This window comes from Cydia pomonella, chromosome 12, assembly GCF_033807575.1.
Source record: "Cydia pomonella isolate Wapato2018A chromosome 12, ilCydPomo1, whole genome shotgun sequence".
NCBI classification, from domain to species: Eukaryota; Metazoa; Arthropoda; class Insecta; order Lepidoptera; family Tortricidae; genus Cydia; species Cydia pomonella.
Window position 1 is genome coordinate 8,591,617 of NC_084714.1, and position 14,128 is coordinate 8,605,744.

At 36.6% G+C, this 14,128-nt stretch overlaps 2 protein-coding genes across 13 annotated transcripts in view; one reads left to right on the top strand and one right to left on the bottom strand.

Moving 5' to 3' along the window:
* LOC133523420 (sodium/hydrogen exchanger 3) overlaps positions 1-14,128 on the bottom strand; it is an 87,069-nt gene that overhangs the window by 22,285 nt on the left and 50,656 nt on the right. For all 12 annotated transcript variants that reach the window (XM_061858982.1, XM_061858983.1, XM_061858986.1 and 9 more), the window contains exon 3: positions 9,438-9,705. In XM_061858982.1, coding sequence (XP_061714966.1) covers positions 9,438-9,705 — 268 coding nt within the window. The remainder of the gene's footprint in view (positions 1-9,437; positions 9,706-14,128) is intronic.
* LOC133523419 (uncharacterized) lies at positions 241-2,779 on the top strand. Its single transcript, XM_061858979.1, has one exon. The coding sequence runs from the start codon at positions 479-481 to the stop codon at positions 2,705-2,707; it is 2,229 nt and encodes a 742-aa protein (XP_061714963.1). The 5' UTR covers positions 241-478; the 3' UTR covers positions 2,708-2,779.

The window sequence follows — 14,128 nt, forward strand, 5'->3', positions numbered from 1 at the left end:
CACCTATATAAGTATTATATAAGTTTAACAGTTTAACTTTTTTTAATTTTTGGTATTCCATCATTACTAGAAGACTAAATCTAAAACGTAGTGCTTATATTCTCTTTGACTAAATCAATTACATAAAAACTTTCTTTAATAATACTACAAAACATTGAAAAAATTATAAAAACTTTATAATTTTGTCATGAAATGTCAAGGAGACAAAATAAAAACACGTAAAAATACAAAAGTATTTTAAATTAAATAAGAGTCGTAATGTTAATACATCTGAAACTTTAAAAAATATCGTAATTAAAATTAAGTATATTTAATGGATTATAAATTGCCAAGTGTTCTATGGTCATTTTGATTAAATGATATCTCTTTAGAAAAGTCTACCTCCAGATCTAATCTGGAGGAAGATCCAAAATAAGTTTCAGGAGCATATATGTAAATTTTGGGGTCACACACACAGAAAAGAAAGAAACAATTAGAGATGGTAATCAATGAAGAAGAATATGTCACTTATGAACGGTTTTATACACTTAATAAACAATGTACCAGTGAATCAGGTGTGATGGCGGCTTCTGGCAGTAGTTTGTTTTACGATTTGGACAGTGTCGCTAAGAGAAATTCTTACAGCTGCTTTAACGAAGACGTTGGTTTATCGACGTTTAACATATTCAGGGCACTTAATAGGAAAGGCGACGAGTGGCCAAGAGCACCTTCAGAGCCTGTACATATTGTTCAGGAATGCACTACCAACATTAGACCCAAATTAAATACATGCGATAAAAATGAAGAAAATTTAAAAAGGGTAAAAAGTGTTTTTCTCCGTGACTGTGTACTGTCATCAGGAATATGTTTGAAAGATAGTATTGAAGACACTGAAAGTAGTAGTAACCTGATTGGTCCTCAAAATACACATTCTATAGATAGTAATACTGGAGTTGAAAATTATGTCTCATATCAGACCGGGAATGTCAAACATGAAGGTCATAAAACAAACAAAAAGGATCATGGTCCTCAAAATACATATTCTATAGATAGTAATACTGGAGTTGAAAATTATGTCTCATATCAGACTGGGAATGTCAAACATGAAAGTCATAAAACAAACAAAAAGGATCGCGAAAAACGACTGAAAGATTCATGTCCTTGTGATATAGATGATCTCGGTTGTACATGCAAATACAATGATACAGCTACTGAGGCTAAAAAAAGCAAGTCTGTAGCTAAACAGAGAACAACTTCAACCTACAGAGAAGAAGTAATAACAAATATGTCAACCAAGAATACAACTCATTTTGAAATGGAGGACAAACTTACACGCATGAGTGGCGATGGATTAGGCGAAAAATATACAGTAAACCTTTCAAAAAACGACACGTCTTGTATTTTACTTTTGGATGCATACGATATTGCAAAAATGAGTCATAGTCAGATATCAAATTCTCGCAAAAGTGGAGTCAGGCTTATGAAAGTTGTAACAAATAAAGTTAGAGTGATCCCAAAAAAGGTACGGACTGTGAGGTGTCCCAACTGTCATGGACATGTAGAATTGGCTGTCAGTACAGAAGATGAAGCGAGTACAGGAGTTCAACCAAAAACGGATCGTAAATCGGAAACTGAGTTTACCTGCATGGCTGCCTCAAAAGACAGATATCATCCAAAAATTGAAATTACAAAAGAATGTCCACATGGCTGTGAAATGGTACCACTTTGTCAAATACTACCCAAAGTAAATTTCGACGCGTCTAGTATAAAGCAGAATATCCCCAAGAAAACGACGCCTCGCTTCATTAAGATGACTAAAGCCTGCAGACATTATCCTCCATGCACTGTAGTCCCGTCATGTCAAAGAAACAATGTCATAAAAGCCAATTGTGAGAGCACCTCACCTTGCAGCCACCGCCCTCGGTGTGTTAATCTACCCCTATGCATTCCATTTTGTAAAAACCTGCAGTATGACGAAACGACAAAACATTACGTAGAAAACGAAGATAAAACAGAGAATTGCTACATTCCTGCATTTAAATGTTTTCCTGTAAGTCAATATAAATTACTACAACCACATATTAGATCCCAAAAACCAAATTCATTTGAACCTCGAGCATATTACGTAAATCAAACGCATTTATCTTGTCAAGTTCCGCCATTAAATACAAAGCAATTTGACATTGCCACTAAATCTTGTCAATATGATTATCCAAAGCATGAGCCTAATGATGCGGCTAAAGAGGATGCAGCTGATGCAAGCGTTATATATATTAGAGATGTTGGATGTCAATTTAAAAACTCTTCCTTTACACCACCCCATACGTCTTATTTTCAAACACGAGTTTGTTATACTTCTAGCGCTTCCTTTGATCCTGGGAGCAAACGTTTGGACAATATATATACCAATCCCAAAGCTTTTACATGCCAGACATTGACAACTGATGCTAAATCGAAAGCAAAATGCAGGTCATCGACGAGTATATCGCCGTCTTCCTCTAGAATCACACCGTCGCAACGCGATTCATCTCACAAGCGAACCTCTAAGACACATCAAGGGTCCAACACTGTAGCATTCTGCATGTTGCGAAACGGTGAAGGGGGGTACGTGGTCCCAGTCAAGCCCAAGGGAAATGCTCTCAAAGGTAAATGTAAGAATAAATTTACTATTCAGCGTCGGCAAATATCTAAAGTCTTGTCCAACTTTTGGTGTAAAAAGCCAGTGTAATTTTTATTAATGACAATTGTATGTCGGTGTTTAAACATTTTGGAAATATTGTGTAGTAAAATGATATACCTACGTTTGCATGTTTACATACGTGGTTTCTTTCATATCGTTTCATTCTTAACCAATTCTCATTTCTAACCCATTCAGCGCTAATTAAATTAATTATTATTTTATTTTGCCTTTACCAAGCATTTCTACACATAGAAAACTTTTACGCTAAGCTGCTACGACGTAGTGCTGTGTTCGTAGCTGACCGTTGACCCAGCGAATTAGAGATTCGAATTGATGTTGATTTTAGCTAATTCTGACCTAATTTTTTTTATACTACGTCGGTGGCAAACAAGCATACGGCCCGCCTGATGGTAAGCAGTTTCCGTAGCCTATGTACGCCTGCAACTCCAGAGGAGTTACATGCGCGTTGCGGACCCTAACACTCCGCACCCTGGTTGAGCTCTGAGTAGGGTCTAGTGTTATTTGGTTTTCTGTAAGTTCAGTTGGGCTCTGCTCTAGGGAATGATGTCCGCCGCATTGAATTATTATAGATATGGTAAACTTAATAAACCCCCCTCCCCTCATTGAGCTCTGGTAACCTTACTCACCGGCAGGAACACAACACTATGTGTAGGGTCTAGTGTTATTTGGCTGTGGTTTTCTGTAATGATTGTTGGGCTCTGCTCTAGATCTGGAATGACATCCGCTCTCATGTGCTATGCCCTACCACACAAAGCGAGATGACATTCACAATGCCCCTACCTCTCTTTTGGACGTAGTTTAAGGATGTACCCGGGTCCCAATTCGCCTTTTATTATAATACGTCGGTGGCAAACAAGTATACGGCCCGCCTAATGGTAAATAGTATCCGTAGCCTTTGGACGTCTGCAACTCCATAAGTGTTACATGCGCTAATACTCCGCACCCTGGTAGAGCTCTGGCAACCGTAAGGCTCATTTAGACGGTGCGAGAAGTCGCATGCGAACTTCATTACATTGCGGTATTTGATCGGTCGGCGAATTGAATGTAGCCTCTATAGTCAGCAATGTAACTGAAATCGTATGGGAGTTCGTGCGCCGTCTAAATGAGCCATTACTCTCCGACAGGAACACAACGCTATTAGTAGGTTCTAGTCTTATTTTGCTGCAGCTTTGTGTAAGGTGGGCACTTCCCCAGTTGGGCTTTGCTCTAGATCTGGAATGACATCCGCTGTGCCTTATTTATACATGCACAAAATAACATATAAAAACAAATTTCTTGACATGACTGAGATTTCTCTTGTAGCATAATATCGTACGAACTAACATAACCGAGTTACTGATACAATGTGAAACATCGAAGTTAGTAAGTACCTAATATGTCATCGTATCGTATACCTACAGTGAATGTGAACTTAACGAGCGCAACGAGCGAGTGACTTCGAGTGGAAAGATCACTCTAGTAGCAGTAAGCAGTACGAAAGGTAAGGAGGCTTAGGCTTTTCTCTAATTTAAGAATATGTTATTGCTTTGATTTTGCTATAATATGACCTTGACAAGGCTCGCGGTGCATGTCGCGCTCACTAATAAGAGCGAGTGTAATGTCTAATGATATGACACCATGTGCCCACGCGGCGACCAATCAGCGTGAGCGATTGTCAAGATCAAAACCTTAACAGATTGTTATATCAGAATCGGCCTTGAAACGTCACAGTTACTGAAACAAATTTTATTAAGAACGGCTGAGGCAACTGTGCATTTTAAGAGTTGTAAAATGGCATTTTGCTCCAGAATCTAGGTCACAGGTACCTTTCAGAAATCTCACAAGATCCAACTTACTTTCGTGGAACTTAAGTTAAATTTCACGTTTTCCTTTAGGCCAAAGGTCATACTTATCCCCGTAGTTGTAAATTCAGACCGTCTGTAAATTTCTTTTTCTTCTAAGAATAATTATACCTAGGTACTCGTACTTCTCGCGATAAGTTTTTTAATCAGAATTCAGACTCCATTAAAACAATAGTGGATTGTTAACCAAGGGATGAAATGGTGCCTAGCACCCGAGTTAAACACTCTAGGTAATTTTCAGTTCAAATACGAGGAAAGCAAAATTCATGTGTATTAAAAAAAGTCATTTACAACTAATGAATTGTATTTAATGTTTTATAGTATTTCTTGACGGTTTTTAACTAACATTTTATTGGTAGGTAGAAGTATCGTTACTTTATGGTATAGGGAGGTCAGTTAAATATCGGAATGTAAATTGTACAACAGATTTCATTTAAACTCCAATTTTAATTGCTTTTCGTAAAAAAGTGAAAAACATATATAAGTACTTGGAAAGTCTAACACCATTAAATTAAAAAATCATTCATGGCTAATTGTGTAAGATTTTACAATAAACTTCTAATATTATAACTGACTGTTAGTAAATTTAAAAATTATGTAAAACGTAAGCTTATCTCTAAAGCCTAATATAGCACACAAGACTACATGAATGATGAAACACCGTGGGATTAAGTGTGATTGTAAATAATGAATTATTTATTGTTATGTTAATAATGATGAAATTGATCATTCAATGTATATACACCGTATTTTTTGACATTTAGATTTTATTCTAGAAAGTTTCTAGACTAGTATTTTTATACAATTTTGGTGTTTGACGATCCTTTTGTGAAATTCTTATTATTAAGTTTAAGAGCTCAACCAGGGTGCGGAGTGTTAGGGTCGGCAACGCGCAAGTAACTCCTCTGAAGTTACAGGCGTACATAGGGACGGATACTGCTTACTATCAGGCGGGCCGTATGCATGTTTGCCACCGAAATAGTATAAAAAGCATGAGAAATGAAAATACTTTCAACAGGCAAAGCAATTTCTGTATGTAACATAAAAAGGCGTAAAACGGAGGTAATTTCCTTTTGGGCACAATATAAACGGTACTTGGCCTGGTTTCCTTACCTAGGAAAAGTTGTGCCCTTGGATACATTTGAAGTAAAGGTAGGTACAGTCGACGACAAAAAAATATTTACATATTTCACCTTATTACAAAAGATTAAGCTACAAATGTATAAACAATTCTTTGACTTCGACTGTACGAGTTCATACATAGACTACATAAAAAGGAAGAGTTTCATTTATTACCTTCTTCGGCGTAAGAAAAAGATAAGACGAATGTGGAGGATCCGCGCTAAATCGTTTTCATACAGACGTAGTCCTCATTTTCCTCTCTGGATATTAACATCATTGAAAATATTTTGATAATTTATCAACCACAGCTATGCATGTACCTACGTTTGATTTTTTTTCGAATTTTTAATTATTATAAGAGTTAAGAGCATTTATACATTATGAAAATTGTTTTTCGCTCTTAATTTTTAAAATAATAAAAAAACAAACGTAGGGGCATTTTACAGCTATTGTTAATATACTTACATCCAATTATGGAAAAATATTTTCCATAATGTCAATATCCAGAGAGGAAAATGGGGACTACGTTTGTATAATGTAGAAGCTGTCCCATTTCCTCTTAAACAGTGGTTAAAGATGTCAAAATTTTACTATTAATTTTACAGAATATTTTACGAATATTTTGCCTGGGTGCATAGCCAACATGCCAACCGTTTACGCTTCGTAGCGAACGCAACGCAACAGTCACTGTCGTACTAATATGGAAGAGTGATAAATAAACACAAAGCGTTTCGCTAGGCTAGGCACCCTGTTCTTATTTCAGACAGCAAAATTCTGCAGAGTAATCGCGCCTTACTTTTCTTTCCTTAGTGCAGTGCAGTACAGTGCATAAGCGGTCATCCATTAATTACATCACACATTTAGGGGAGGGAGGGGGTTAATAAAATGTGACACGTTGTGACATGGGGAAGAGGGGAGTCACAAACTTTGTGACGTCACTTTAACTTCATCAGTAACCGAAAATATATATATTTTTTTTTAGTTCGTTGTACTGTTGAATAACAACTTTTTAGATCGACAATCGGTTTTATTTGTTTAACTTTTTTTCCTAATCAGTTTAGGGTTATAAATTTACCAATACTACTTTCATCAAAATTATTTTGTTAAAATATTAATTATATGTGCCTCGACAACTCGTTGAAAACAAAATTGCCAAAAAAGTGACGTCACACCAGGGGGAGAGGGGTTTGAGGAGGGGGGGTTTAGAAATTCGTGTGATGTAATTAATGGATAACCCCTAATGATGGATCATATAGGATGTAATGTATTGACGTTAGGACGTTACAGCATGAGGGCATTTAGTATGAGCCGTTTTGAGTGCTCTGAATACTAGTGTGACATTATTATACTTCCATATTAGTGTGACAGTTCCAGTTGCGTTTCGTTCGCTACGGAGCGTCAACGATTGGCACGTTAGCTACGCACCTTGACTTGAGGTATCTCTTAACTTATCTTAAATTTTTGTCTTAATTATTGCTTTATGACGGTAGGTAACATATTACCATTATATTCTCATAATTACAGGAATGATTAAGACCATAAAAATCTTATTCTATTAAAGTAAGTTGACACACAAAACGAAGCCACTTGATTGATGAACGCTAACTACCTAGACAATCAATGCCCGACCAGACGGAGTGGCTACAGAAAACAAATCAACTCGAACGACTTTCACCGCACCGCAATCAAAATGCAAACTCGACGACAGTTTTATTCTTTCTGTTTATAAATTCAATTTACTTTTAAAACGTTTCCCTTGTAAATAAAAAGTTGAAAACGTTTTCACGTTTTAGTGAAAATTTTAAACTTTACTTTCACTAATTTCTACTGTGAACTCTGACCTAAACATGGATTCAGAGGCAGACCAAACTAAGTTGGCAGTGATTTTGATAGCCCAGCTTGTGCAAGTGTTAAGCAAAAGTCATAATTTCATAGAAGTTTGACGTTTAAAATGACACTTGCACTGCCTGGGCTGTCAAAGTCGCTGCCAACTTATCTTGGGCCGACTCTATTTTTTTACTCTTTATATTTCGGTTTTTCGGTTTTATTATTGAAGTTCCGTATTGCAGCATTACAGTATTACTTTACCAAGGCACTGAGAAACTACAAAACAAATAAAAATACAAAGAAACAACAAAATACTTAAAGAATACAAATAAAAAGAAAACACAAATTCGATTTCTGACCTGGCCGCGTAGCCAACGTTACAATCGTTAACGCTCCATAGCGTAGTCATCTCTCTCTATCACTCTTCCATATTAGTGCGAATGTGACAGTTGCGTTTTGTTCGCCATGGAGCGTGAACGATATGCACGTTGGCTACGCGGGCTGACGTAGCATCTTGGCGCCGTTGCGTCGTCTGATCTTAAATGATATACACATTGGAACTTTGGAACCCTTCATTCTCTATAGATCCAAAATGGATCTAATGAGACATGTTTCTTGCATTTTGATGTTACATGACGACGAGTGAAATGCACGCCCGAATGATAACAAAACGATATCATTTCGACATCAAAATGTAAGTTCGCATTCGGTTCTTGGTCTCAGGGTCACTTTCGTAACGCTACAACGTACAACAGTTCGTAGCAATTGTACATGATCGTAGGGATAACTTTTCGTAGCTTGTTGAATAAAATCTAATCACGACACGTTGTCTCGACTCTACGAAGCATTTCCGCTACACACCGGAAAAACCATGGTATCGGCTACGACCGTAGCTCAGCGGTGATTGTGTTAAAATGAGATACAAGAGGCCGATTCTGTTTTAAAAAAAAATATATGGTTTTCATGTTATTTTGATGAATCAGCGTGAGCCGCTGCCGCTGACTGGTGCGCACGAAATGCAACCTGTGTCGTCTCAAAAAGCACCTCGTTCGCCCTTATTCGTGAGCGTGACTATCGCGAGATGCCTGATGGCGTGACTCAAGGTCGTATTTAAATAACATGAAATCTTTATCAAATTGTTAAAACATAATCAGCCTTCAATGTCATTTAAATATCGACGATCTGCATGGCATAGGAGCACCATGGAACATGATGCAAAATGTGTGCGAGCACAAGCAAGAAATTAAATTTCCGTCGTCCATATATTGTTTAAAATACTTCTATTAATATATGAGCTCTTCTATGAGTATAACAAGTACATCGCAGTAGGTACTCAAGTTAGCCGAGCAAGTTTCTATTTACGGGCACGGGTAACTTTCTTACGTGATTACCCTGGTTCATTTACCCGGGTAGAGATAAGCTCAAAGGCGATCCCTATATAGAACCTTAGCCTTTTATGTGGAGCACTTGCTTAAAGGTGACGAACTTCTGATACGCAGATATTTCAAGAATACAGTCGTAACAATATCTAGCCGAACGTCTAGTAACTATATCTAACCGAACGTATCGTGTGTTATTGTTATGTACACTACCTCTCGAGTCGAATGATGGTCCCTGAAGTAAGAACATACTATTTTTTACTACTATTTTTAAGGTTTTACGGAGACTTCTTCTTCAAGGATAGATAGATTGATATTTGATATTTGAAAAAGAGAACTTCAGGCGTGTCATATTTTCCATCAGTGTCCTATTGTCAGGTTTTGCGTTTTGTACAATTGTATATTACGGTTAGCTATTCGTCTCATCAGAGCAGTTCGATACTCATCTCTTATCTTTGGGATGATAAATTGATAATACTAGCGCAAGAAAGAGATGTTATATTTCTGACAATTATATTCAAGGAACACAAAGGTTTCCCAGACTATGAAAATATCAGTAGCAGTACACACTATACAGTAAAAACTTACCTATTTTAGCCAAGCTGGCGAAGAATATCCACAAGCCGATGAGAAAAGGCGTTTCGACTCGGTGGAACTCAAAGGCCGCTATCACGAAGGTCCTTTCCTTCTTAGTGCTGGCTGTGGCCGGTAGGTCAGTGGTGGACTCGAGTTGCTGCCGGAGCTGTGTGCCCGAGTCGCCAGGCAATGGGGCCACAGGCCCCATGGGGCCGAAGCCGAGGCCGGGGTACGTTGAAGTTCCATCGACAGTTATGGACGGACTCTGTTTCGTGGTACTCTGAAACAAAGAATTATTAGATTAGAGGAATGGGAGACGAGGAATGGAACTTCAACGCGTGTGCATGAAACGAGAACCGACAGACCACTTTAAGCGAGGTATGCATAGCCTAAACCAAGACTCAGTTATGGATTGTACGTGCGGCATACCGTCCTACAAAAGGCACTCGAGCTAACATTTTGCAAATTACACAAACAACACAGGAAAAAATCGCAACAAAAATTCTTAAAGCATCTATTCGTCCGGTAATACTCAAACGGACAATTCCTTATAAGAGTTTGCCTTTTGCGTAAAATGAATTCTCCCATCCTCCAATGAAGTTGCTATAAAAAATAATCCCGCCTGTAATAATTGGAAGACTCGTTACTTATAGTTAGGTACTTGAATGTTCTCATAATGTAAGAGAGATCATTAAGGGTAGACATGTAGGTTGTAGATCAACTTCCTTATACGCTTCTTAATAACCCCTAGTTTGAGCTTGTACTCGTGTGTTGAACTGGGAGTCACTAGCAAAGTTTACCTCAGATATGTGAGGGTAACTCGTGTGAATTGTTCTTGTTTGGAAAAGTTGTATTGTTCCCGTTGTAGTTCCTACGTTGCACTTTCAATTTCATCTACAGGTACAGTCAGCATTAATAGTAGCGGATGATACAACGCACCAAATGTATCTGTCACTCATATATACTTTTCCGAATAGAGACGATAAATCCTTACAGTTCGCGTACAGGTTATTTTGTTCTACATATAAACACATTATATTTGTTAAACTGTTACAGAATGGTAGACATTTTTAACGCGTAGTCTGATTCGCTACTTTTGATGTTAATTGTACTGCCCTGCGATGCATAACAACATGATAGCAACCGTAAGTGACATTGAAATATCTCTTTGAACTTGGAATTTATTTCACAAGAAACGGTAAATAATTTATGAGCCGTGAGTCAAATACAATATGTAGTTTTATTAAATGTAAAATGTAGGTACAATAAGCAAACGCAGCTCTGCTCTTACCCATGTCACAGGATACGCGACACGAACTATTAAGAAAAGTATGCAATGTTGAAAACATTTTTATTATATTTTTAACATTTCATCGACAACATATCAACAAAACAATACATATTCGGAACCAATTTGTTTTTAATTATATTCTGCAAAAACCTGTAAGTAGCCTCGTAGGCAATTTTTGTACTTTTCATTTTGGAACTTTCTTTTATTTATATAAAAGTTCAAAACTCGACTTTAATTTCTACTTGTACAAGTACGTGGGGAATTACGAGGGTAGGTAAACAAAATATACAAAAAAGTTACCCACATGTAGGGGAGAATTACTTTTCCCGCATCCCACATTCAGCTCTAGAGATTAAAAGTTACGCTCGAGATGATCGCTGCGGATTACAGCCCCTCCCAAAGCACTGTGCAGCATGCGGCACTTATAAAATCTGTTCTTGATATTAAACTTTTGACATAGGTAAGGCTTAGTGCAGTTTGCTCGGCTGAATGTAAAATAACTAAAAACTAGCCATAATTAATTAAACCGTGAATATATATTTAATATTGAAAATAGGTGTAATATTGAAAATAAGGTAACCTTCATATCAATCAGATTTAAGAGACCGTTTTGCCATAGAGAAATAAGTAAGTGTATGGAATGAACACATTATGTGCTCATTACATACATCAGTTTTCTTACCAAAACGCTTATTATTTTCGTATTTGACATCTAGCGTCAAGTAGCGGATTTATCAGTACCGCTATTTGACACTAGATGTCACGAGTGTCGCGACTGAGATAAAGCGTATTGCTCAATTTACAACTAGTATTACAAGCAGAAAGAGTTGAAAATAGATTTCCTGTGAATCCGGTTAATAATAACGGTCCGAGTAATATGAGCTGAAAAATCTTGAGCATGAGACTTTTCGTTCGTCGTGACATCTACTGTCAAGTAGCAGTACTGATAAATCCGCTAAATGACGCTAGATGACGACTACGAAAATAATAAGCATTAATAAGTAAACTGTTGTATGGAGCCCTCTATGCTTACTTATTTCTCTATGGTTTTGGCAGGTTCACATACAGATTCAAGTAGTGGAAAATTTTTAAAAAGTTCTCGGATATTTCAGGAAAACAAAGGAAACTTTAATTTTGGAAATGGAAATTTCGGTTTCCGTATAAAATTATGAGACGTGTCCGAAATGTATCTATGTGGTTATTTCGCAATTTTGAAAACTTCCCGACGGCAGATCAGGGACACGAAACGAAACGCTAAGACAAACGTAAATAATGTATGGAAATGATAGCGTTTTGTTTTCTGCAAACGATTGTCATCTTGGCTAGGCCCCCAATAGTTCACATACCTACTATATACATAGTTACTTAATTTATATACTGTATTGCATAGTTACTTAATGCATGCATGCAAGATCCACTGCGAGTATGATCAAATCGAATTGTAATCTTAAAATTTCGAACGGCTTCCGACCCGGAAAGATGATTCCGATCATTGCAGCCATCACAATCTCGAACGTTTATTTTGGGTGTCAAAAAGCAACGCTCTTAACTGTCAATCGATGGACCTTATGCTTTTTGATGGACAGTTAACAGTGTGGTCGATGGTACAGCATATCTCTGAGAGTCATTTACTAGTTTTTGCCCGCGACTTCATCGGCGTGAAATGATGATGATTGACAAAAACTGTCCTTTATTATTCCCCGCGCCTCAAAACTGTCTCCATGCCAAATTTTGTCTGCTTTAATCGTAAGAGACAGACAGACACAGTACTTTCGCATTTATAATATTAAGAAGGGTTTTGGTATACCTACCGACATAAATACAATAACTGATAAAGACATTTCAACATTTTTAACTACATATAAAGTACAAGTTGAAGTTAAATTTAACTAGGGAATGCAAACCAGTTTTTAATTGTATGGGAAAACTACAAATAAAAATATAAATTTCATAATAATAAAAACCGGTTTACATTCCCTATTTGAATCAACATGATGACGCGTACATACATACATACAAAAATATTTACATAACCTTCTGAATAACTCCCTATACATATAAGTATAATGCTATGTTGAAATAATTTGCATACAACGTAAACTTTAGAGCTACATCGTCCAAACGATGTGCTTATCCGTTTCGTTCAGGACCATTATTCGATGTCGGTCATAAACCCCAGGCTTATGTATTCTTCTAAATACAAATTTTATTCATGTACAGCATTAAATTTTGCTAAATGGTTTTGCTCGGTATTACTTTATTTAAATTTGTTATGAAGTCTTTTTGAAATATGAATAGTTTTTCAAACTAAGTACTTTTCCTAAATAGTAAGTACTTACATAATAGGTACCTTGACGAAATTAAATAGCTGAGGATAATGTAATAATAAATGTAGAATAATGTTTGAGAAGAGTGGATGTAGTAATTAGTAGATTATGACGCTATGGCTATATGTTAGCTATAAGTTGATAAAGTAGTTTAAAGGAAATAAAATATAACATGATGTTATTAAAATGGAGCTTCGAAGTTAACGGGTTCAACTGAAAATATCAAAGCTTGATAGAGCAAGAGATATCAATACTCGGTCTATCTTACTTCGATATTTTCAATTTATTTCTAACGGCTTGGTTTTATATCGCAAAAACGAAAGACAAACGAATTTGACATAAAATATTATTTCAATAAAACAGTTCTTTCTCAAACGAAACCTTATTCGTTGCTGGGCGAATGAACGAGAACGGTTTGAAAAGTAAAATGGTTTCCGTTCCGAGCCCTACAGACTTTCCAACATTGGTTAGTCCATGCCTTCATTATTCGTGTAGGAGAAGGGTCACTCTGTCTATTGATCCCAGCGCACCCCGATAGTTCGCCGCAGTATCTTGACCTTGCTTTGTGCAACCTTGACAGATATGGCTTTGCTATATTAGATTTTACGGATTTTAGTATACTGTTGCAAACTGAAATTCAAGAATACTTGTACATAACTTTTCTCGTAGCGCTACACGCGTAGCCGATTATAGCGTTTTCTTTTTTGTAGAGGAAAGCGACAACAAACAGAGTCTACTAAGCGGGTTTCCGACACGCAATGTGTTAATAATGACATTGCCACATTTTGTCACAGTCGTTTACACATCCTATACACGATGATGGAAGCATATGTAGCGAACTGCTACGAGTTATGTCGTAGCCGAAGCAAAGACGCTTGTCTTAAAAAAAATGTTATCTCGGTAACATATTATTTCTTATTAATCATACGTTATTAATATAATCATTAAAAACAAAAGTCTAATATATTAAACTTAGATTAAGACATAAAAATTATTGATATCGAAATAAAATTAAATCAAAATCAGATTAAAAATGTTATTAAATTTTAGTAAAGAACATTCCATTCCGTCGGCTACAAATAACT